Below are 22,732 nucleotides of genomic sequence, written 5' to 3'. Positions count from 1 at the left end.
CAAATTCATGCCTGTTGGGAAATACCAGTTATTCACAACTCTGGCAAACTTGTTTCCAACACAATTTTTGAAAAAAATAAGCTGAAGATAATCTGTAATAAGAATAGGGCATCTATCCAATAAAGTTAAGCACCCTCAAATTCAATTTATATCTATACAAGAATTTTAACTCTGGCTCACTGAAGTCAATGAGACACATGCTTAACTCTGGCTAGTTCGTGCCTGTGGTAACTTTATCAAATTTAACTATCTGCTGCATATCAGAAAGGCAAATTGCTACTATCAGCTTTGCTAATATTTATTTTCTAAGTCAACTAAATAAATTACACTCTTATATTATGCAATTTGAGACTATCTTTCAAACACAACCACAGACTAGGGCTAACACACAAGTATTTGCAGGTAACAGGTCACTTGAAGACTTCTTAATTCTATTTCATTTAAAATATGTAAACAAAAAAATCAACACGAGCTATTTGGCTACTTCAGAGATTCTGGATACTACAGATTATTAACAAAAACTGGAGAATGGGGGAGACTTAATGGCAAACTTCATTATAATCCAGCTACTTCACTGAATACTAGCATAAAAGTAAAGAGCACCGCAGACTTCAATCCACAGGCGAAAAGGAAGGGCTGGATGGATATAAAACAGGCATCCCCAAACTGCAGCCCTCCAGATGTTTTGACCTACAACTCCCATGATTTCTAGCTAACAGGACCAGTGGTCGGGGAAGATGGGAACTGTAGTCCAAAACATCTGGAGGGCCAAAGTTTGGGATGCCTGATATAAAGGAACCATGAACAGGCTTCCCATTCCTAACATCTCATGCACGGCCAGTGCACATGTAGGTAGGGGGAGAAACAGAGCTCTATTAAATCTATCAGGTTCTAACATGCATGGGTACTACTGCTATCCATGGTGCAAATAGATCATTTGCAAAATGTTTTTGAACTGAAGAATGCTCAGGTTTGTTTGTTTGTTTGTTTGAACACTTTCCCACAGCATATCTTAAATAAAACCACAATACATCTATATTAACTCCTGGTGTATAACTCCTGTGTGTACCTCACACAGAAAAGCATTTAAATGACCACAGAAAATATATTGGAGGAAAGGCACCTTCCCCAATTAAGTAGGTACCAATTAAGATTTCAAGGATGTGGGTGGCGCTGTGGGTTAAACCACAGAGCCTAGGGCTTGCCAATCAGAAGGTCGGCGATTTGAATCCCCGCGACGGGGTGAGCTCCCGTTGCTCGGTCCCAGCTCCTGCCAACCTAGCAATTCAAAAGCATGAAGTGCAAGTAGATAAATAGGTACCGCTCTAGTGGGAAGGTAAACGGCGTTTCCGTGTGCTGCTCTGGTTCACCAGAAGCGGCTTAATCATGCTAGCCACATGAATGACCCGGAAGCTGTACGCCGGCTCCCTCGGGCAAGTGAGATGAGTGCCGCAACCCCAGAGTCATCCGTGACTGGACCTAATGGTCAGCGGTCCCTTTACCTTTACTTAAGATTTCAGGATGAAACTTAGACTTGAGACAAGGTTTCACCTGTGCCAATGAAGCTGCCATCTAGCTGCTCTCAAATGGGCATGGATTATGGTACCTTTGTCCCACAGTACGGACTATAAGACTAACAAATATTAAAGATTATTTAATGCACCATTTTGGCACCTAAGATGATAGTACTGTAGGAGTATTTAACAGGATCTTTACCATCTAAGGGAAGTAACTTCAAATAATCTGTTTTTCAGGATGATACTTTATAATACAGTTTATTTTACAGATAAGTTTACACAGACACACAAAAATATTTTTTTAAAAGAAGCCACTTGTAATTTACCTATACCCCAGCCCTGGGGAAAGAGTTCTATTACAATCATTGCTTATAAACAGCATTTCCTAAATCTCTAGAAAAAGAAAGAAACTCATAAGCTTTAAAGCTTGCTAATAGCACAACCCTAAAGTTCTTTTTCAACATCAAATAATATTCCATTTTCTAGGGGTAAAGAGCAGAAATATATCCCAACACAATACAGGACTTTACTGCATTCCCACAAATGTATCTACAATAACCCCCCAAAAGACACTGCCCCAAGATGAATGGCACTTCCTACAAACCTAAAAAATAACATTTTTTCCTCAAGAAAGAAGACACACAATACTGTACATTCATTATTTGATTAACATTATGTCTCAAATACAGCAGCAGCAACTTTTTTGTCAAAAGATATGGACATTTTAAACTACATGCACCATAAACAACACAAATGTTGTGATTTCTATTAAAGGGATACTCCTGTAAACCGTTTAGCTGTAACTAAACTATGAATTCAAGAGTGAATGCCACAATATGGCAAGAAATTCTGCCTCACATTGTAGGACAAAAGTGCACATACACACAGACCCTCTCCCTCTATAAAACCTAGCGTGGCTGGGTCCTCCAAGACAACACACTCCTGTGTATTCCTCACAGAGATTTTCACCAGCCACAGGATTCCACCCTCCCTGCAAAACACATCCTTATCTAAATGTTGTTTACCAAAACTGTGTTCCATAGGATTTACAGTACTTTCTAATATATGTGCACGCAGCTGGAGTCTGACCCTGACCATCAAGAACACACAACTCCACTGTTAAAGGACATCAGCACAGGCAATCATGACCCACAGAGAAAAAAAAACAATTAGAATGGACGTTGTGGTGGCTTTCACAGAGCCAAACAAAAAGGTGGGTGGGGTCTAACTCAGATTGGGGGCATTAGATCCCCTCCCTATTCCCCAAATATAAGAAGAGTGCCTCTCTGAGGCCCACAGGCAGTTAGGCCGGAGGAAGCTACACCACAGGCAGCTGTTTCGGCACAGAGCCTTATATATATACTGTACACTGTTGTCGCACTTGCGCCCCACTTCACATGCCACCTCCGGGATGAGTGCACCGGTCCTAGGCGTGTCAAAAGGTGCGCTTTTGAGAGCAATGCATTCGCCCTCCTGGCTTTGCAGCCGAGCCTGCTCAAGGGGGCAGCTATGGTGTGCAGGTGTGGCCAAGCGCTGTTGGCATTCGCATCTGGCAGTAGTAGCACCTCTTCCCCCAGAGTAACATGCGGGGTTCTTACATCAGAAAAACACGAGAGAGGGGGGGAGGGAGGGGGCGGGGGGGAGAGAACACGTCTGCAGCACTTATCGCAACTTACGGGTTCGGCAACTCCGCGGAGATTCCCACCCACACCCCCCCTCGGTTTACCAACAGCTGGCGTTGAACGCAGTAGCCATGGCAACAGCCGAGACCCCACCCCAAGAAGTCTTTGCACCCGATACCGTGGGGGTCGGGGTGGAGACGGGGGTCTTGGCGGAGCCCCGGGTGCCCTCCGAGGCCTCTCCGAGAGCCCACCCCGCTTGGAGGTCCCTGCTCGGCCCTCTTCCCCAGCTCACCTTCCGCCAGCAGCTCCTCGACCGTGACCTGGAAGCGCCCCACGGCGAAGACCCTGCTGCTGCCCACGGCCGGCCCGCCTCCGGCCACAAAGCCCGACACGGCCACCGACGTTCCTCCGCCGCCGCCTCCCCCTCCTCCGCCGCCGCTACTCGTGCTGCCTCCGGTGCCGTCAGACTTGGGCATCCGAGAAAACTTCTTCATGGCGGGCGAGGAGCGTCTGGAGCTCGGGGAAGTAGACCCGAGGAAGAGCAGGGCGAGCAAGGGGGAGAAGAAGCCTCTGCGGCCGCCGCCGCCCTAGGAGCCGCCCCTTCTTCCCTCAGGGGCTGGGACAGCGGAGGCTCGCGCCAGTCAGTCAGCGCCCGGCCCCGCACTGGGGAGCCCCAGGCTGCCGCCGCTTCTGCTACTGTGGGAACCTGCGCTTGACAACCCCGGCTCCGCCGCGCCTCACATTCCGGGAAGGAAAGTGGCGTGTTATGTGTGCGAGGCGAGCCTAGCCTCGGCCACCCCCGCCTGCAGCGCCGTATCTCTCCCCTTTTCACACGCGCGCGCTCTCGCGCCCGCGCTTTTCTCCTCACAGGGGAAAAAAAAGAGAGACGCTGTGAGGGACGGAGAGACACCTCCCCCTCCCTCTCCAGAACGAGGCTGCAGGCGCGCGCGCCGCCCTTTAACGTTTCGGCGCGCGCGCGCGGCTGAGAGGAAGGGCGAGAGGGAAAACCCGAAATGGACTTCGTGGCCCCCTTCGCCCTCTCGCGCTGCTGTCAAATACTTCCAGCGTCTCCGTGCTTGCTTTTTTTTTTTTAACCCCTTCGCGCAAGCCAAGGGAGTTGTTGTGGGGGACGTGGCGGGGGGAAGAATCATTGCCCTGAGAGAAGGGAGGGAAAGGCGAGCCTCGCCTCCTCCCCCAAAAAATGAGGTCTGCGCACGCGCGTCGCTTGCTCGTTAATCTTTTTTTTTCCTTCCTCCTCTTAACAAGTCCCCGCCCTCCTCGCAACACCGCTCTGTGCTGCCGGAAGTGAGGTTGCCACGCCTGGGTAGCACGTGCTTGTGAGGGGTGGGGTGGGGGAAGCTTCGAGGGGAATCCGCTTTGGTTTGGCTGGCGCCGCCCATCTCTTGCTTCGGCGGGCGCGGGCGCTCACGTGCTGCTGTTGCTGCCGGCGGGATTTTTTTTTTCTCTTGCGAGGCGAACGTTCGAAACCGTTGGAAAAGGACCGTTAGGCTAAAGTAGGGGGAGGGCGTTGGGGTGGAAGGACTATAATGGAGTTTTCGGGCTGCTGGTGTTGCTGATTTTCTTATTTTATTTTATTTCCATACCACCTTGTGTTTCTAAGAAAAATCTCAAAGCGGTTTACATGTATAAAGCATAAAATAATCTGAAGAAAGTCAAATATAGAGTATACAGTCAAAGCAACATAGCACAAAACTAAAATATTATCTTAAAGATTTCAAAATAAAACGTTACAAAGGAGGTCAACTACAGAATACATTCCTTCAGTAGCACCTTAAAGACCAACTAAGTTTTTATTTTGGTATGAGCATGCACACGAAAGCTCATCCTATATAATAATGTCCATGTTGTCCCTGCGTCCAGATGTCCCGTGTGTCCCTGGGTCACTGCGCATGTGCCCCAGGGATACAGGGATTGGACAGCAGAGACTGCGCGCGCGCACTCTCCCCCCACTCTGCCTCCTCCAACCGCCGCTCCCGCCGGGGTGGAGGCCGGCGAAGGCCTCCTCACAACCCTCCCTGGCCGTGAGGAGCGGCGGTTGGAGGAGGCGGGGGGGGGAGAGTGCGCGCGTCCTTCCTGTCGGCGGCTGGGGGAGAGGAAGGAAGGAGGAGAAAGCGCCGCTTTCTCCTCCTCCGTTCCTGTCCCCCTGCCGCCGACAGCAAGGACGGGTCCCAGGGTTCGGAGAAGCGCTGCGCAAGCGCTTCTCCGAACCCTGGGATGTCTGCTTCCTGTCGGCGGCTGCGGGAGAGGAACGGAGAAGGAGAAAGCAGCGCTTTCTCCTCCTCCGTTCCTGTCCCCCTGCCGCCGACAGCAAGGACGGGTCCCAGGGTTCGGAGAAGCGCTGCGCAAGCGCTTCTCCGAACCCTGGGATGTCTGCTTCCTGTCGGCGGCTGCGGGAGAGGAACGGAGAAGGAGAAAGCAGCGCTTTCTCCTCCTCCGTTCCTGTCCCCCTGCCGCCGACAGGAAGCAGACATCCCAGGGTTCGGAGAAGCGCTGCACAAGCGCTTCTCCGAACCATGGGATGTCTGCTTCCTGTCGGCGGCTGCGGGAGAGGAACGGAGGAGGAGAAAGCAGCGCTTTCTCCTCCTTCGTTCCTGTCCCCCTGCCGCCGATAGCAAGGACAGGTCCCAGGGTTCAGAGAAGCGCTGTGCAAGCGCTTCTCCGAACTCTGGGATGTCTGCTTCCTGTCGGTGGCTGCAGGAGAGGAACGGAGGAGGAGAAAGCAGCGCTTTCTCCTCCTTCGTTCCTGTCCCCCTGCCGCTGACAGCAAGGACAGGTCCCAGGGTTCGAAGAAGCGCTGCGCAAGCGCTTCTCCGAACCCTGGGATGTCTGCTTCCTGTCGGCGGCTGCGGGAGAGGAACGGAGAAGGAGAAAGCAGCGCTTTCTCCTCCTCCGTTCCTGTCCCCCTGCCGCCGACAGCAAGGACGGGTCCCAGGGTTCGGAGAAGCGCTGCGCAAGCGCTTCTCCGAACCCTGGGATGTCTGCTTCCTGTCGGCGGCTGCGGGAGAGGAACGGAGAAGGAGAAAGCAGCGCTTTCTCCTCCTCCGTTCCTGTCCCCCTGCCTCCGACAGCAAGGACGGGTCCCAGGGTTCGGAGAAGCGCTGCACAAGCGCTTCTCCGAACCATGGGATGTCTGCTTCCTGTCGGCGGCTGCGGGAGAGGAACGGAGGAGGAGAAAGCAGCGCTTTCTCCTCCTTCGTTCCTGTCCCCCTGCCGCCGATAGCAAGGACAGGTCCCAGGGTTCAGAGAAGCGCTGTGCAAGCGCTTCTCCGAACTCTGGGATGTCTGCTTCCTGTCGGTGGCTGCAGGAGAGGAACGGAGGAGGAGAAAGCAGCGCTTTCTCCTCCTTCGTTCCTGTCCCCCTGCCGCTGACAGCAAGGACAGGTCCCAGGGTTCGAAGAAGCGCTGCGCAAGCGCTTCTCCGAACCCTGGGAGTTCTGCTTCCTGTCGGCGGCTGCGGGAGAGGAACGGAGGAGGAGAAAGCAGCGCTTTCTCCTCCTCCGTTCCTGTCCCCCTGCCGCCGACAACAATGACAGGTCCCAGGGTTCGGAGAAGCGCTGTGCAAGCGCTTCTCCGAACCCTGGGAGGTGTCCTTGCTGTCGGCGGCTGCGGGAGAGGAACGGAGGAGGAGAAAGCAGCGCTTTCTCCTCCTCCGTTCCTGTCCCCTTGCCGCCGACAGCAATGACAGGTCCCAGGGTTCGGAGAAGCGCTGCGCAAGCGCTTCTCCGAACCCCAGGATGTTCTAGAGCCCGTTATTGAACGGGCTGAAATACACTAGTACCAAAATAAAAACTTAGTTGGTCTTTAAGGTGCTACTGAAGGAATTTTTTTATTTTGCTTCGACTCAGACCAACACGGCTACTTACCTGTATACAGAATACATATTTAGCATTTACCTAGTATTGAATTCTGCATGGCATCAGATTTCCTTGCGTTTCTTCAAAATCATACAAATAGATAATTTGTACTACTTACTGATGCAGAGAGTATTAACTTTATTCTTTAGCTTCACCTGCTCTAAAAAGCACAGCCTGGTCTCTGGCATCAAGCCAGAAATTAAAAATTGACAGTTTGATCTTAGTTTCAACTAGGAACATGTCAGTTTCCAGTAAGAAAAATGCAGGTTTGCCTTTAGGAACACCTAATATTTCTCATTTACCTTTTCTGAAAACAGTTTAAAGCTGGTGTTCCATATGTCCCTCAAATTTTTTTTTTAAAAAAACCCAAAAACTTTGACTCAAAGCTTAGATTTTGTTTTTTTGTCTTTAAATGTATTTATTAAAGATTTTCTATACAACAAAACATACAAAAATACAAAACACAAAAAGAAAATACAAAACATAAAAAATACAAAATACAAAAAGAAAAATTCTAACATAACCCTTATTTCCAATCTATTGACTTCCTCATTCCTCCTCCTGCGATTCTTCCATAGTAAACTCTAAATCATCCATAGTAAACTCTAAATCTTATATAATTTCTAATTATTACTTTAATATTACCTTATTTCTCTATCTTTTACATCTTATCCTTTTATATTCTATCTAAATCTTACTTCTTAACTAAATTATCAACTTCTAGCAATACTTATTTCACATCATTGTGTTATCTACAACCTCTATTTTATCTCCCTCACTTCCACTAATTCTAATCTATTATATGCTTATTCTTTAAATAAATTTTAAATTTCTTCCAATCTCAAAACTTTGATTTTGATAAACTAAGAATGTACTGTACACCCTCAATTATTTGCCAGAGCTTTAGCAGCTGCCTTCAGTTTTCCATTTGGCAGCTCTAGGAAATTCAAGATATTAATGGGACTTTACCTACTCAATTGCCTTGGAAATAGAATACAGCATATGCAGGTTGGATTTACATCTAAATATCACCACCTTTGTTTTCCCAAATCTATAAATACTTTTTGCAATGTATTCCCAGATTTTGTAATAATCCTCTAAGCCTGATCTGTGCAAAACACATGCATACACACAAAAGCAAAAGTCTATAGTGTTCCAAAATCTATTTCCTATTCCCAGGTACAAAAACTGCTAGTTTCAGAACAATATTAATAAAGAAGCTAAAGAGCAGCTGAAGCAAGCCCTCTTTCATTCCCCAGATAACAAGTAGATTTAGAGAGCCTGAAAAGAAAGCCTAAGGTGTTTTAATCAGGTGGTTTTTTTTAAGTACCACTATTAAGGGGGTTGTAATAAATATGGCAAAACTTATATTTGATAAACAAAATATTGTGCCTAAACAAAATCAATCTTCTCCATACATCAACTAAAGCAGCAAATCTAAAAAAAAACAAAAAAAAACTAAAGCAGCAAAGGCAAAGACTTTCTTAATGAAAATATGCACCTTGTGGTTAAGCACAGAACATTAATTCACTGGGGAGAAGCCTCTTCTAACTCCAGCCGCCTCATTAGAAATGCAATTTCTTATTGCCCAGTTCTCAAGTTCTCACAATTACTTTGCATACAGTTTTACAGCTGTGTTAATCAAAATTATCAATCTGTAATTGGTAGGTGGGGACCCAGGTGGCGCTGTGGTTAAACCACTGAGCCTAGGACTTGCCGATCAGAAGGTCAGCGGTTCGAATCCCTGTGACGGGGTGAGCTCCCGTTGCTCGGTCCCAGCTCCTGCCAACCTAGCAGTTCGAAAGCACGTCAAAATGCAAGTAGATAAATAGGAACCGCTACAGCGGGAAGGTAAATGGTGTTCCCATGTGCTGCTCTGGTTTGCCAGAAGCGGCTTTGTCATGCTGGCCACATGACCTGGAAGCTATACGCCGGCTCCCTCGGCCAATAATGCGAGATGAGCGCGCAACCCCAGAGTCGGTCACGACTGGACCTAATGGTCAGGGGTCCCTTTACCTTTACCTTAATTGGTAGGTAGCTTCCTATTGCCCCCCCCTTAAAAACAGGAACCGTAATATTCAAATCCTACTCAAGAGGAAAAAATACCAGCCAAATCAGTATAATCTTAAACCTGTTTACAATCAAACAATCTGTATGTTGTGTTATCCTTGGTCCTTGCCTTTAGGGTAGGGGTAGGCAATCTCAGGCCCGTGGGCCGGATGCGGTCCAATCGCCTTCTCAATCCAGCCCGCAGACGGTCCGGGAATCGGTGTGTTTTTATATGAGTAGAATGTGTCACATTTAAAATACATCTCTGGGTTATTTGTGGGGCCTGCCTGGTGTTTTTACATGAGTAGAATGTGTGCTTTTATTTAAAATGCATCTTTTGTTTTGCTATCGGGGCCTCGGTCCTGTATACCTGAAGGAGCGTCTGTCTCCACCCCCATTGTTCAGCCTGGACACTGAGATCCAGCACCGAGGGCCTTCTGGCGGTTCCCTCACTGCGAGAAGCAAAGCTACAGGGAACCAGGCAGAGGGGCTTTTCGGTAGTGGCGCCTGCCCTATGGAACGCCCTCCCATCGGAGGTCAAGGAGATAAACAACTACCTGACATTTAGAAGACACCTAAAGGCAGTCCTGTTTAGGGAAGTTTTTAATCTGTGATATTTTAATGCATTTTAGTATTGCTGGAAGCCAGCCAGAGTGGTGGGGGAAACCCAGCCAGATGGGTGAGGTATAAATAAATAAATAAATAATAAGTGGGTGAGGAGCAGAGCAGGTGGAGGGTGGCATGGGGAAAGTCTTCAAGGTCAGACAGAGAAGCCTGGAACAATGGAGCATCGTGTTAGGCCATTGAGTAGGCAAACTAAGGCCCAGGGGCTGGACCCGGCCCAATCGCCTTTTAAACCTGGCCGGCGGACAGTCCGGGAATCAGCATGTTTTTACATGAGTAGAATGTGTGCTTTTATTTAAAATGCATTTCTGGGGATTATTTGTGGGGCAAAGGAATTCGTTCATATATTTTTTTTGAAAATATAGTCCAGCCCCCCACAAGGTCTGAGGGACAGTGGACCGGCCCCCTGCTGAAAAAGTTTGCTGACCCCTGTGTTAGGCCACTGAACCCACCCCAGCCCTGTTACTGGTGCAGGGGGAGAGAGATTTCCGAAGACTTCCCTCCTTTGACTGTTGCCATTTTGGCTACATAAGAAGTGATGGCCTTCTGAGAACTGAATAATCAGAATGGAGGCTATAGGGTACCTTTCCAGGAATCACATCTTCCCCAGGGGCCTTATCACATAGCAGCTTGTAATTAGTTTCTCTGTGTCAGGATTTATCTATATGGGGCCATAGATTGGTATCATGGAAATTAACATTAAAATCTTGCAAAGCTAGATCAGGAAAGTCTTACCAAACGTACACAGGAAGCGTACACAGGCAGGTTGTGAAACTCCGGTTGTTAAAATATTGTTATAATAATAAAAACCATAATTAACCATTTCTCAGATGTTGGCACTATTTGAATTTCAGCACCGGGAGAAGCCCAAAGATGCCTTTGGTAATCAACCTTCTTTTTCAATAGAAATTTATATTCCTTTTTTGCTTTCTAAGTCCCTGGTAGACTATTCTTTCTTAGCTGATTAGCACATTATCGAATCATAAAGGTTTGAAAATTGGTTTATTGAACAAAAAAGTAACATTTTTCTAAACAGCATCAATAAAGTACTGTATTTGGAATTTCTAAGGGGAATATAAACATTGATTAAAAACTAAGACCATCTGTCTTCATTCTGGATATTATCTGTGATGTTTATATTTAATGTGTAGTCTTGAGACTTTGTTTAAAATAACTTATCCTTTTTCCCCCTTCTGCAAATAGAACTTATTCCCAGGAAACAAAATTTCATCAGTGTCAGGCTCGGTGACCCAAGTTTGCTGGAAAGAAACATGTGTTACATCACACTTTTGTTTTTTAATAAACTGAAAATTTCACAATTGCTCTTACAAGGAGACTTCCAGGCTGGTTGGTTGAAATGCTGCAGCCTGCTGAAAGGATCTCCAGAGATGGGGTGTGATCCACCTGCTTCCTTGCCACAGGAAAGGAACTGGATGGTGCACAATTTGAGTTACTGCCATAGGATACAATGAACATTACGGATTAATGGCACATGTTCCTTAATTTAAACAATTTTCTTTTATTCTAGAGTCCCATACAATGTAAGGAGAATAGTTTGCTTCATAGACCTCAGTTCTGCAAAGCTACTTTTTCTGCAAATTAGTATACTGTATACCGATGTACATACTTCTGCATTTTCTCTTTGTGTTCTGAGAAATAACTTTTATACAATAACAAGCATTTTATACAAAGAACACAAATGGTGCAATCCACTCTCCCTTAGCTTATCAAATGTTCCTTCTTTAGCTCTTTTGCTGATGTCCCTGGTTTATGTACAGTTTCAGTTACAGTTACCAGCCTCCACATCAAATGTTTACTTTTACTGCGGCAACTAACAAAACACACAGGAGTCCTACGCCTTTTGCTCATGTCGGGAGCATAATGTTAAACATCCAGTGTGGTCCAAGAGATAAGAGCCCAGGCTTACTTCAAAACACATCATAGCCGCAGGCATACTGGATGGCCTTTGCTGTCAAATTATCTGTCAGTTTCAGTTTCCCATCTGTAAATGAAATAAGCATCCAGCCCAGATTGCACAAAGCAAGCATGGTGTAAGGGAGGCCTCAGACCAGGAGTATAGCTGGGACTCTTAAGGCAAAGGCTTTAGTCTGTGGCAAGCTAGCTGGGTTTTTGCAACCCCAACTGCTTTTTTTAAACAAAAAAAACCTCTTACTTAGGTGTTTATAGGATGTGCACAGGAAGGCAATGACGCTCTGGTTGCTATTAGCTCTGCTACCTTTTGACCGTCTTTGGCATGGTGTACTGAATTACTGAAAGTTACTTGTGATCGTTTTATTAAGGGAATCATAGAATCATAGAGTTGGAAGAGACCACAAGGGACATCCAGTCCAACCCCCTGCCAAGCAGGAAACACCATCAGAGCATTCTTGACATATGCCTGTCAAGCCTCTGCTTAAAGACCTCCAAAGAAGGAGACTCCACCACACTCCTTGGTAGCATATTCCACTGCCGAACAGCCCTTACTGTCAGGAAGTTCTTCCTAATGTTTAGGTGGAATCTTCTTTCTTGTAGTTTGAATCCATTGCTCTGTGTCCGCTTCTCTGGAGCAGCAGAAAACAACCTTTCTCCCTCCTCTACATGACATCCTTTTATATATTTGAACATGGCTATCGTATCACCCCTTAACCTTCTCTTCTCCAGGCTAAACACACCCAGCTCCCTAAGCCATTCCTCATAAGGCATCGTTTCCAGGCCTTTGTCCATTTTGGTTGCCCTCTTCTGGACACGTTCCAGCTTGTCAGTATCCCTCTTGAACTGTGGTGCCCAGAACTGGACACAGTACTCCAGGTGAGGTCTGACCAGAGCAGAATACAGTGGTACTATTACTTCCCTTGATCTAGACGCTATACTCCTATTGATGCAGCCCAGAATTGCATTGGCTTTTTTAGCTGCTGCATCACACTGTTGACTCATGTCAAGTTTGTGGTCTACCAAGACTCCTAGATCCTTTTCACATGTACTGCTCTCAAGCCAGGTGTCTCCCATCCTGTATTTGTGCCTTTCATTATTATTTTTTGCCCAAGTGTAGTACTTTACATTTCTCCTTGTTAAAATTCATCTTGTTTGCTTTGGCCCAGTTGTCATCTGTTAAGGTCATTCTGAAGTGTGATCCTGTCCTCTGGGGTATTAGCCACCCCTCCCAATTTGGTGTCATCTGCAAATTTGCTCAGGATGCCCTCAAGCCCACCATCCAAGTCATTGATAAAGATGTTGAATAAGACTGGGCCCAAGACAGAACCCTGTGAAGGGATCCTCTGTACTTGCTTAGCTGTCTAGCCACTTAGGAAATACTTTTTATAGTTCTTAATCACAAGGAGGACAGATGTGGACTGGAACCTGGGGAACACAGTGATGCTGGTTCCTGTGGGATGCAAGTTCTTGGCAACAGCAATTCTATGGAGGAGTTATTTTTTAGTCATGGCCTCTAGAGGTTCCACAGTGACTTAGCTAAGGGGTTAGCATTGCTGTGCTGACAGCTGCTCCCCATCTATTATTGCCTAATTTCTAAATGATGTTATATTGAAGTTTATAAAGCCATGTAAAAGATCTTTGGTGTGTGTGTTTGGTGTTATTTTCCGTGTTTCTGTACTATTTAACTTGAAGCATAGGAAACTGGCCTTTACCAGGTCAGACTATAAGTCCATCCATCCCAATATTGCATATTCTGGCTTGCAGTTGTTCTCCAAAGTCTCCCTACGAAGGTCTTCCACATCACTGACTACTTGATCCTGGAAGTGTCAGAGGTTGAAACTGGAGGTTTCCTTATCCATGGAAAGGAAACTGACAGGGAGAAAGTTCTGAGCCATAATATCAAGGTCAGAATTCGGCCAGCTCAGGAAAGACATCGCATCACTTCTGTGCACACATTTCCTGGCAGCAGAACTGCATTGCAAAATTCAGAGGCGGGCAAATTTCAAAGGAGAGCTATGTTTCAGCTCACATACTGTGTGAGAAAGTGTGGGTTTGGCAGGTTCATCTTCAAAATCAGTCGAATTTCTCACCCAGCCCTAATGCTGACATCAAATGATTTCCTAGCTAAGGTGAGATCAAAGCCAGAGACATTAAAGCTTGCTGATCTGTAAACTATGCTACAGCTGGGAAACAGGTAAATTCTGCAAAATGTGAAACCTAGCCCATTTAAAGTGCTATATGTTCAAACTAGAGAACTGAAATGTCCCTGAGAGACTTGAAAAAGCCAGTGGAGATGAGCAGTAGTGTTAATGCACCTCTAGTGACCTAATCCCATCGACAGGCAGGCTGCTGGATTCTGGGCCAGGTATCAAAGGATGCACATATAATCTACTCAGCCCTAACTATTGGTTAAAGCAAGCTTTTAAAAGTTTAATTCTGGAGTGGATGCATGTTTAAAATACACCTAGAAAAGCCAGGACCAGCCAATAAAATTACACACACAAACACACACACCATTCAATTTTAAAACCGTGCCTACTATTTATTCTTGTTTCACTTTATAATGGCCATGGCTTCGCTCCAACCTGCTGTGCCATCAGCAATTCTTTATCCTTCATCAGTCCCCAAGGAGCTGTGGTTCAACCCACCACTGTTTAGAACAGGGTGTCAGCTACATAATGACACCAAACATTTATATAGCCCCTTTCATCTTCAAAGCCATCAAGCATATTAACGTAACTCATTTCCTTGGGAAGTCAGTGACTAACAAGGTGGCAAGGAATGGACAGAGCTCTCTGTTTTGAATCTCAATTACAAACACTTCAACATGAAACACTATTCTGATAAAGTTAAACTTAACTTCAAATGTCCACAGAAATCTTCATTATCCAAATGACCTAAATTTACCCAAAGTCTTAATAATAATGCTTCCTGGCTAGTAAAAAAATAATAAATCATTTTTTCTGCTATGGAGAAGTGGAGAAATGAAGCCTTTTGAAAACAACAAATAGGTCCATTGTCTCCTTAGCATAGTGGAAAATCTTAATCTTCCACTTCAGACTATTAGCTCATGTCACTAATGCAATTTTGACTAGCAGAGGTCTTTCCTATCCCTGTTTCCCATGGTCCATTTTGAGTGGAAATCTCGAATCTGGTGCCTTCTGCATGCAGAACTACCTGCTTCTTTCCTGAGTTACAACTCCTATCAAGGCCTGTTCCAGAGATGAGTGAGATCATGAATTTATTGGGAACTCGAGAACAGTGAGGAACCCACTGCCCCAACAGCACAGCATCCCAAGAAAATCGGAAGGGATTCCCAAGCTTGCAGGTATCACTTTTTCTAGGTTAAAGAGTGTGGGCCAAATATCCCTTTCTATGGGCCCCACAAAAACTGGCACCGGAACTGTCTTCAACCCATAGTTCAGGGACATTGTCACTTGGATGTTGTCATACTGAGACCTTTAAATATATTATTGATTTATGCAACACCTGAACATTTCACAAAGGTATAAAAGCTCTGCCCACAGCAACTACAGGCAAAAGGCAGAAGATACCAAGAACTGGAGTGAGAGAATGTGCAGGATTAAAAAGAAAGTGCATTTGCAGGCAGTTCTTTCCCTTCTAAGCTGTAAAAGCAGAGGCTGGGAAATGTTGCCTCTAAACGCGAAGCAATATAGTGCAGGGGAGCTCCGGGCCCTGTGCATTCTGTTAAACACCTGAGCTTATGCGGCAGGTGCCTAAGCCTAAGGCAACTTAAATTAATTGGGTTTCCATTAGAAGCAGGGCCTATTTACTAGTGGTACCATCTCTTTGGAAAGTGTGCCCCAGGGAGGCCTGCCTGCTCCCAACTTGGAGAGCCCTCAACAGCCAGATAAAATCTGGGATCTTTCAAGAAAGCTTTGGGGATCTTCTGACCTCTATATCCATTGCTTTCCAGCTCTAATGGCCGTTCCCTTTTCATTCATTACTGCATGTTGATGTGCATGGGCTGTTTTAAGTGTGCTATTATTTCCGTTCTGCTGTTGTGTGTTTTTGTTTGTCATTCGTAAAAAATTGGTTATTCTCTCAAAGTGCAATTCTAGGTGTGTCTGCTCAGAAGGGAGGCTTATTGAATCTAATGGGTTTTACTCCTAGCCTTAATCTTGTTTCGTTAGCTGTGTTGTGTTTTTCAAACTGAAATTTGATTTATTTTATTTTTTTAAAAGGAATAGCTAAATGGCAAGTTGCCTGATATAAAGTCTGTCCATTAGTCCATCTAGCTGAATATTGTCTACTCTACACTGACTGGCAGTGGCTCTGAAGGATCTCTCTCCAACCAGGACTCTGGAATGCCACCAATCTGAGCAATCTTAATAAATAAATAAATAAATAAATAAATAAATAAATATAATTTATTACTTATACCCCGCCCATCTGGCTGGGTTTCCCCAACCACTCTGGGCAGCTTCCAACAGAAATATTAAAATACAATAATTTATTAAACATTAAAAGCTTCCCTAAACAGGGCTGCCTTCAGATGTCCTCTAAAAGTCTGGTAGTTGTTTTTCTCTTTGATATCTAGTGGGAGTGTGTTCCAAAGGGCGGGTGCCACTACCGAGAAGGCCCTCTGCCTGGTTCCCTGTAACTTGGCTTCTCGCAGCAAGAGAACCGCCAGAAGGCCCTTGGCACTGGAACTCAGTATCCGGGCAGAACAATGGAGGTGGAGACGCTCCTTCAGGTTTACTGGACCGAGGCCGTTTAGGGCATCTTGAAGTTACTGCCAATCAGTTGATCAGAAACTCTGAGTTTAGTTGATCCCAGCAGTGCTTGAAGCCATCATTACTCAGCTGATAAGCACTGTCTTGAATCCTGGCTTTTTGGGAGGAATCACATACCCTCCAACATTTCTCCAATGAAAGTACAGTGGTACCTGAGGTTAAGAACTTAATTCGTTCTGAAGGTCCGTTCTTAACCTGAAACAGTTCATAACCTGAGGTACCACTTTAGCTAATGGGGCCTCCCGCTGCCGCCACACGATTTCTGTTCTCATCCTGAGGTACTGGGTTAGTGAAGTCTGTAACCTGAAGTGTCTATAACCCGAGGTACCACTTTAGTGATGTCCTATTCCACACCCTTCAACATTTCTCTGATGAAAATAGGGACATCCTAAGGAAAAGCAGGACATTCTGGGATTAAATCAGAAATTGGAACCATTTCTGTAAATCCAGGACTGTCTCTGGAAAACAGGGACACTTGGAGGGTCTGGAATCAGCTCCACTTGGGAATGCCAATTGGGGACTCCGCAGTTGAACCAAACCCAGCAGAACTTGCCTTTGGCACTGTTATGTACTGAGCTGAATCCTAGAACAATAGGATTCAGAATCAGCGGGAGCTACCCAATCCAACTCCAGGTGGAAGTGAATCCGCAACCTGATTGGCCTGCTGGAGCAGCCAATCAGGCGGCTGGCAGAAGTGAATCTGCTACCTGATTGGCCTGTAGGAGCAGCCAATCAGGCTGCAGGGAGAAGTCAATCCACAATATAATTGGCCCACAGGTGTAGCCCTGAAGTAGCCAATCACGCAAGGCCCATTGTGTAAATAATGTATATAAGCAGATGGTTTTGGGAAAAGAGCCATTCGTCTTCTCTTCTTCTCCTTGATGAATATGAGCTGAATAAAGAGCATGAAACTCACTCTCGACTCCGAGTATATTTCACTGGCGACGAAGGTGGGATCCTGCTGAGCTGACCGCCACCACGCACTGCACCGCAGCACCGCCACCTGCTGCACCGCTGTATCGCACCGTGCATCCAGACTTCAGCTCCAGGACCCAAGGAACCCAGAATGGCAACCGACAGCAGCTTCTTGCCATTCAAACCAGCATCAGGAGACTGGGAAGGGTACGCCGCCCGTTTCAACTTCCTCCTGCAAGCGAAAGAAGTCACCAACGATGCCATGAAGAGGGCGACATTCTTCAGCGTCTGTGGAGAGGAGACGTTTGAAATCGCCCGGGCTCTCCTTGCACCTAGAGATGTCGCTACCGTCTCTTACAAAACAATAATGGAACGGCTGAAGGAGCACTTTTCACCACAGCCCTCGGTGGTAGCTTGCCGAAATGCCTTCTACGCAAAGCGGCAAGCCCCAGGGGAAACCATAACTGGGTTTGTGACCTCCCTCCGCCAAGCCGCCCGGTTATGCAACTTCTCAGAGTTGGAGAACATGCTTCGTGACCGCCTCGTCGGTGGCCTGAGGGACGAGATGTTGCAACAACGCCTCTACGCCAAAAAAGACCTCACGTTCCAGATTGCTCTGGAGGAAGCCCTGGCAACCGAAGCCGCCGAGAGGTCAACGCAAGAGGCACGACCGGCCCCGCCATCCCAACCGAGGGTCTACCACGAAGACCTCACCGACGAATCCGAATCTGACAGGGAGGAAGTACACCGAGTACAGCGGCGCACTCAAGCAGCACACACACCACAGCAGCCTCGACGAGAAGGAGGGAACTGTGCAAGCTGCGGGGAGAACCACGAGAGGAGGACCTGTCGTTTCCGCAATGCAGAGTGCAGGCAGTGCAGAAAATTGGGACACATCGCCCGGGTGTGTCGGGCTCGACTCACCCGTCGACAAGCATCAGATGACCGACCCAGGAGCCCCAGGTCACACGGCACCATGCACCAAGGCAACTCGACGGAGATCACGGACTACCAGGTATTCCAGTTGCCCCATCCCAGCACAGAGAAAATTTATATAGAGGTACAGATAGAGGGAGCCCCATGCCGCATGGAGCTGGACACGGGTTCAACTCTATCCATAATCTCGGCCCGAACATTAAGGGAACTGTGCCCTAATGGGGGTCCCAAACTAAGGCCGGCCCCATTCACCCTCCGGGACTTCCAGAAACGTAAGGTCCCTACAATGGGGGTGGGGACCTTCAGGGTGCAATATCGAGGGCGGAAGCAACAATTGGACTTGCTGGTAGTTAAGGGCCCCTACGTTAGCTTACTGGGACTGGCATGGTTTGGACCTCTGGGGCTAGCCGTTACCGGGGTGAACCGCACTAGCTTACAAGTGGACGTGGACGCCATATGCAAAGAGTTTCCAGGGGTTTTCGATGGGGCATTGGGACGATATACAGGACCCCCCATTGCCCTACAGCTAGACCCCGCTGTACGACCCATCAGGCACAAGGCCCGCCGGGTCCCGTTCGCCCTGAAACCCCGCATAGACGAGGAATTGGACCGGCTCGTGGAGCAAGGAGTGCTGGAGCCGGTGCCCAACGCCCCCTGGGAAACTCCAATTGTCACACCCGTCAAGCCTAACGGTTCGGTCCGCATCTGTGCAGACTACAAATGCACCATAAACAAGGCTCTCACGGCCCATGCATACCCAGTGCCAGTGGTCAGCCATGTCCTCGCCACCCTGGCTGGGTCAAAAATCTTTGGCAAACTGGACTTGGCCCAAGCGTATCAACAGTTGCCTGTGGACGAAGCCACAGCAGAGGCTCAGACGATTGTGACGCACAGAGGGGCATTCAGAGTAAAGCGGCTGCAATTTGGCGTTAGCGTGGCACCAGGCATATTCCAGAATCTAATGGACTCTCTCCTTAAAGGGATTCCTGGCGTCACCCCCTTCTTCGATGATGTACTGATCGCCGGGCCCACACCAGAGGAATTTGAGGACCGCCTCCGCTCCGTCCTGCACCGTTTCCAGACGGCAGGCCTCAAGGTGAAGCGGGAAAAGTGTTTACTGGGAGTGCCGCAGGTGGACTTTCTGGGATTTAAGGTGGACGCAGAAGGGGTCCATCCAACCGGTGACAAGGTACGGGCCATTTGTGAGGCCCCAGCGCCCAAGAGCAAGCCCGAACTTCAGTCATTCTTGGGACTATTGAACTTTTACCATGCCTTCCTTCCCCATAAGGCAGCGGTAGCGGAGCCCCTACACAGACTCCTAGATAAAAGGGCCCCTTGGGTGTGGGGCCAGCGACAAAGGGCCGCATTCCAGGCAGTCAAGGACTTGCTCGTCTCGAACTCGGTCTTGGCACACTTCGACGAGAGGCTGCCAGTGGTGCTGGCATGCGACGCCTCTCCCTATGGCATCGGCGCTGTCCTGGGACACCAACTCCCGGATGGAAGAGAGGTGCCGGTGGCATACTTCTCCCAGACGCTTGCTGCAGCCGAACGAAACTACTCACAGATTGACAAGGAGGGTCTGGCAATCGTGAAGGGCGTAAAAAAATTCCATGATTTCTTGTACGGGCGGCCCTTTACCATAGTGACTGACCACAAGCCGTTGCTTGGCCTGTTTGCCCCCGAGAAGCAGACCCCCCAAGTGTTGTCTCCACGTGTCCTCAGGTGGTCAATTTTCCTTGCCGGCTACCAGTATGCACTAATCCACCGCCCTGGGAAGGCGATGGGCCACGCAGACGCACTCAGCAGGCTACCACTACCAGAAACAGGCCCCGACCCAGCGCCTGCGCAAGAGGTTATGACCCTGGAGCTGCTTCCCGACCGACCCATTCAGGCACAAGAAGTTGCGCACCATTCCACAAAAGATAGGGTCATCTCCCGGGTCCTGGACTGGGTGTGGCGAGGATGGCCCAGCAGCAGCCCCGGGCCAGAATTCGCTGGCTACACAAACCGCAAACATGAACTGTCGGCCCACAAGGGGTGCCTGTTATGGGGAAGCAGGGTTGTTGTTCCCCAGCCCCTCCGCAAAAGGGTCCTCACAGCCCTACACGAGACACACCCAGGGGTAGTGAGGATGAAGGCCCTTGCCAGGAGTTATGTGTGGTGGCCGGGGATTGACAGAGAGATAGAGGCCTGGGTCCAACACTGCCAGACCTGCCAAGAATCCCGCCCGGATCCCCCAAGGGCCCCAGTCCAGCCCTGGGAGTCCGCCCGACATCCATGGTCACGCTTGCACGTGGACTTCGCTGGCCCCTTCCAGGGAAAAACATTCTTCATAGTGGTGGATTCCTACACCAAATGGCTGGAGGTCGCACTGGTACCGTCCACTTCTACGGCGGCAGCCATCCGGGTACTACGTAAGCTGTTTGCAACCCACGGGCTCCCTGACACCCTCGTCTCGGACAATGGAACCGCATTCACGTCAAAGGAGTTCCAGACCTTCACAGCGCAGAACGCCATCCGCCACATCCGCTCAGCACCATTCCACCCTGCCACCAATGGCCAAGCGGAGCGCATGGTGCGGACCACCAAGGACAGCCTCCGCCGCATGACACAAGGGGACTGGGAATACCGCCTTGCCGCATTTCTTCTAGCACAGCACAGCACCCCAAGCACAACGACGGGCCGGAGCCCAGCTGAATTACTAATGGGCCGGCGCCTTGCAACTAGACTGGACCGACTTCACCCCGACAGAGCTCAGGATGAGGTAGTGGTGGGAAAAGGCAGGAACCCCCGGACATTTGTGGCCCAGGACCCAGTGTATGCAAAGAATTTTGGGGCAGGCCCAGCATGGGTACCCGCCACAGTCACCAAGGTGACCGGTCCCGTGTCGTACGAGGTACTAACGGAAGGGGGGCAATGTTGGCGCCGCCACTGCGACCAGCTACGGCGACGATTCCCAGGAGGAACCCGGGAGGAGAGCGGGACAGAGGGGTCCCAAGGGGACAGCAGGGCAGTGAGGCCTGTAGAGCGAGAGGGGTGGGCAGGGGAAGCAGAAGCAGTAGGCACAGAGGGGCGCCCCGAGGCTGGAAGGACACCGGAACCAGAGTCACAACCTAGTGGTTCAGTGGCGCCAGACCAGACAGCCCCGGCACAGCCAGCAGCCTCGGAACACGAGCCAGAACCAGAACCCCTGACCAAGGAACACCCCAGGCCACAACGCACACGGAGGCGGCCAGCAGACCTTGGGGACTACGAATGCAACTTCCCGGGCAGGACTGGAACTTAGAGGGGAGGGGTGTTATGTACTGAGCTGAATCCTAGAACAATAGGATTCAGAATCAGCGGGAGCTACCCAATCCAACTCCAGGTGGAAGTGAATCCGCAACCTGATTGGCCTGCTGGAGCAGCCAATCAGGCGGCTGGCAGAAGTGAATCTGCTACCTGATTGGCCTGTAGGAGCAGCCAATCAGGCTGCAGGGAGAAGTCAATCCACAATATAATTGGCCCACAGGTGTAGCCCTGAAGTAGCCAATCACGCAAGGCCCATTGTGTAAATAATGTATATAAGCAGATGGTTTTGGGAAAAGAGCCATTCGTCTTCTCTTCTTCTCCTTGATGAATATGAGCTGAATAAAGAGCATGAAACTCACTCTCGACTCCGAGTATATTTCAGGCACCAAATTATACAGCCTCAAATACAGTCCCCTCCCAGACGCTTCCTGTGCCCACAGTGGCCTTACAATCCTGCTCAAGCCTTCTTCCTTCTATTGGAGTGGTGGGGGAGGTTATCTGAATTTCCAAATGCTTATCCCTGTGCTGTGCTGATCTCTATATTTCTCTCTGGTGCTAAAAACACAGGAGCAGGGTAGACTTGTTTATTTCTACTTACTTGGCAGCCCTAAGTATTAAGGTCACAAGTTTTGCAGAATTCTGGCTCCGAATATGCATGCTTTCAGGAACCCAAAGCACTTCGTCCCCAACAGAAGCCTTAGACAGAGATAACGGCAAAACTGCACTCATACACTTGTTTTCTTTTATTTAACTGTGCAGTTCCAACACTATTTCCACCTTTATCTTCCAACCTTGGCCAAAGGCCACATGAAAGTCTCTTCTTACCTAGCCTATTAACTTCCTGATTGTCTCCTTAGGAACAGCAAAGGCAGCTGGTGATTATGTAAACACCTGGGCATTCCAACCCCCAGCACATCCTGCTGAAACAAGTCCTGCTGACTTGATATAAGGCAGAAAATGTAAGCCAAATGATTTTTGAGGACTGGCATGCATTTTTCAATAAATCATAGCACCGATCAGTCCCAATCCTTTGTGAAATAACCGCTGGAGCTGGCTCACAAATACATGTATATTGCTTTATCTCCCATCTCTAGAATATTAAATGCTTCCTGGCAGGTACTCAATCCATGATTTGGAGTTATCACCTTCACCTCCCTTTTCCTACCCTCTTCTTCCTCCCTTTTTCAGCTCTCCTTGCACACAGACCACCCTCA

The 22,732-nt window shown here is 48.3% G+C and overlaps 2 protein-coding genes across 4 annotated transcripts in view; one reads left to right on the top strand and one right to left on the bottom strand.

Annotated features, from left to right (window-relative positions):
• The window catches only part of BMP2K (BMP2 inducible kinase), a 45,238-nt gene extending 41,197 nt beyond the window's left edge, over nucleotides 1-4,041 (bottom strand). For 2 of the 3 annotated variants that reach the window (XM_035111590.2, XM_035111592.2), the window contains exon 1: nucleotides 3,432-4,041. In XM_035111590.2, the coding sequence (XP_034967481.1) occupies nucleotides 3,432-3,633 (202 nt within the window). In that variant the 5' untranslated portion in view covers nucleotides 3,634-4,041. The remainder of the gene's footprint in view (nucleotides 1-3,431) is intronic. The other variant, XM_035111591.2, reaches the window with a different exon arrangement.
• A 12,928-nt stretch (nucleotides 4,042-16,969) lies between these two features.
• On the top strand, nucleotides 16,970-22,397 carry LOC132592673 (uncharacterized protein K02A2.6-like). Its single transcript, XM_060279126.1, has 2 exons — nucleotides 16,970-21,248; nucleotides 22,376-22,397. Exons 1-2 carry the CDS (start codon nucleotides 17,443-17,445, stop codon nucleotides 22,395-22,397), a joined length of 3,828 nt encoding a protein of 1,275 aa, XP_060135109.1. The 5' UTR covers nucleotides 16,970-17,442.
• The last annotated feature ends 335 nt before the right edge of the window (nucleotides 22,398-22,732 follow it).

This window comes from Zootoca vivipara, chromosome 9, assembly GCF_963506605.1.
Source record: "Zootoca vivipara chromosome 9, rZooViv1.1, whole genome shotgun sequence".
NCBI classification, from domain to species: domain Eukaryota; kingdom Metazoa; phylum Chordata; class Lepidosauria; order Squamata; family Lacertidae; genus Zootoca; species Zootoca vivipara.
Note: the sequence above shows the minus strand (reverse complement) of the source record. Positions and strands in the feature narration are given on the sequence as shown.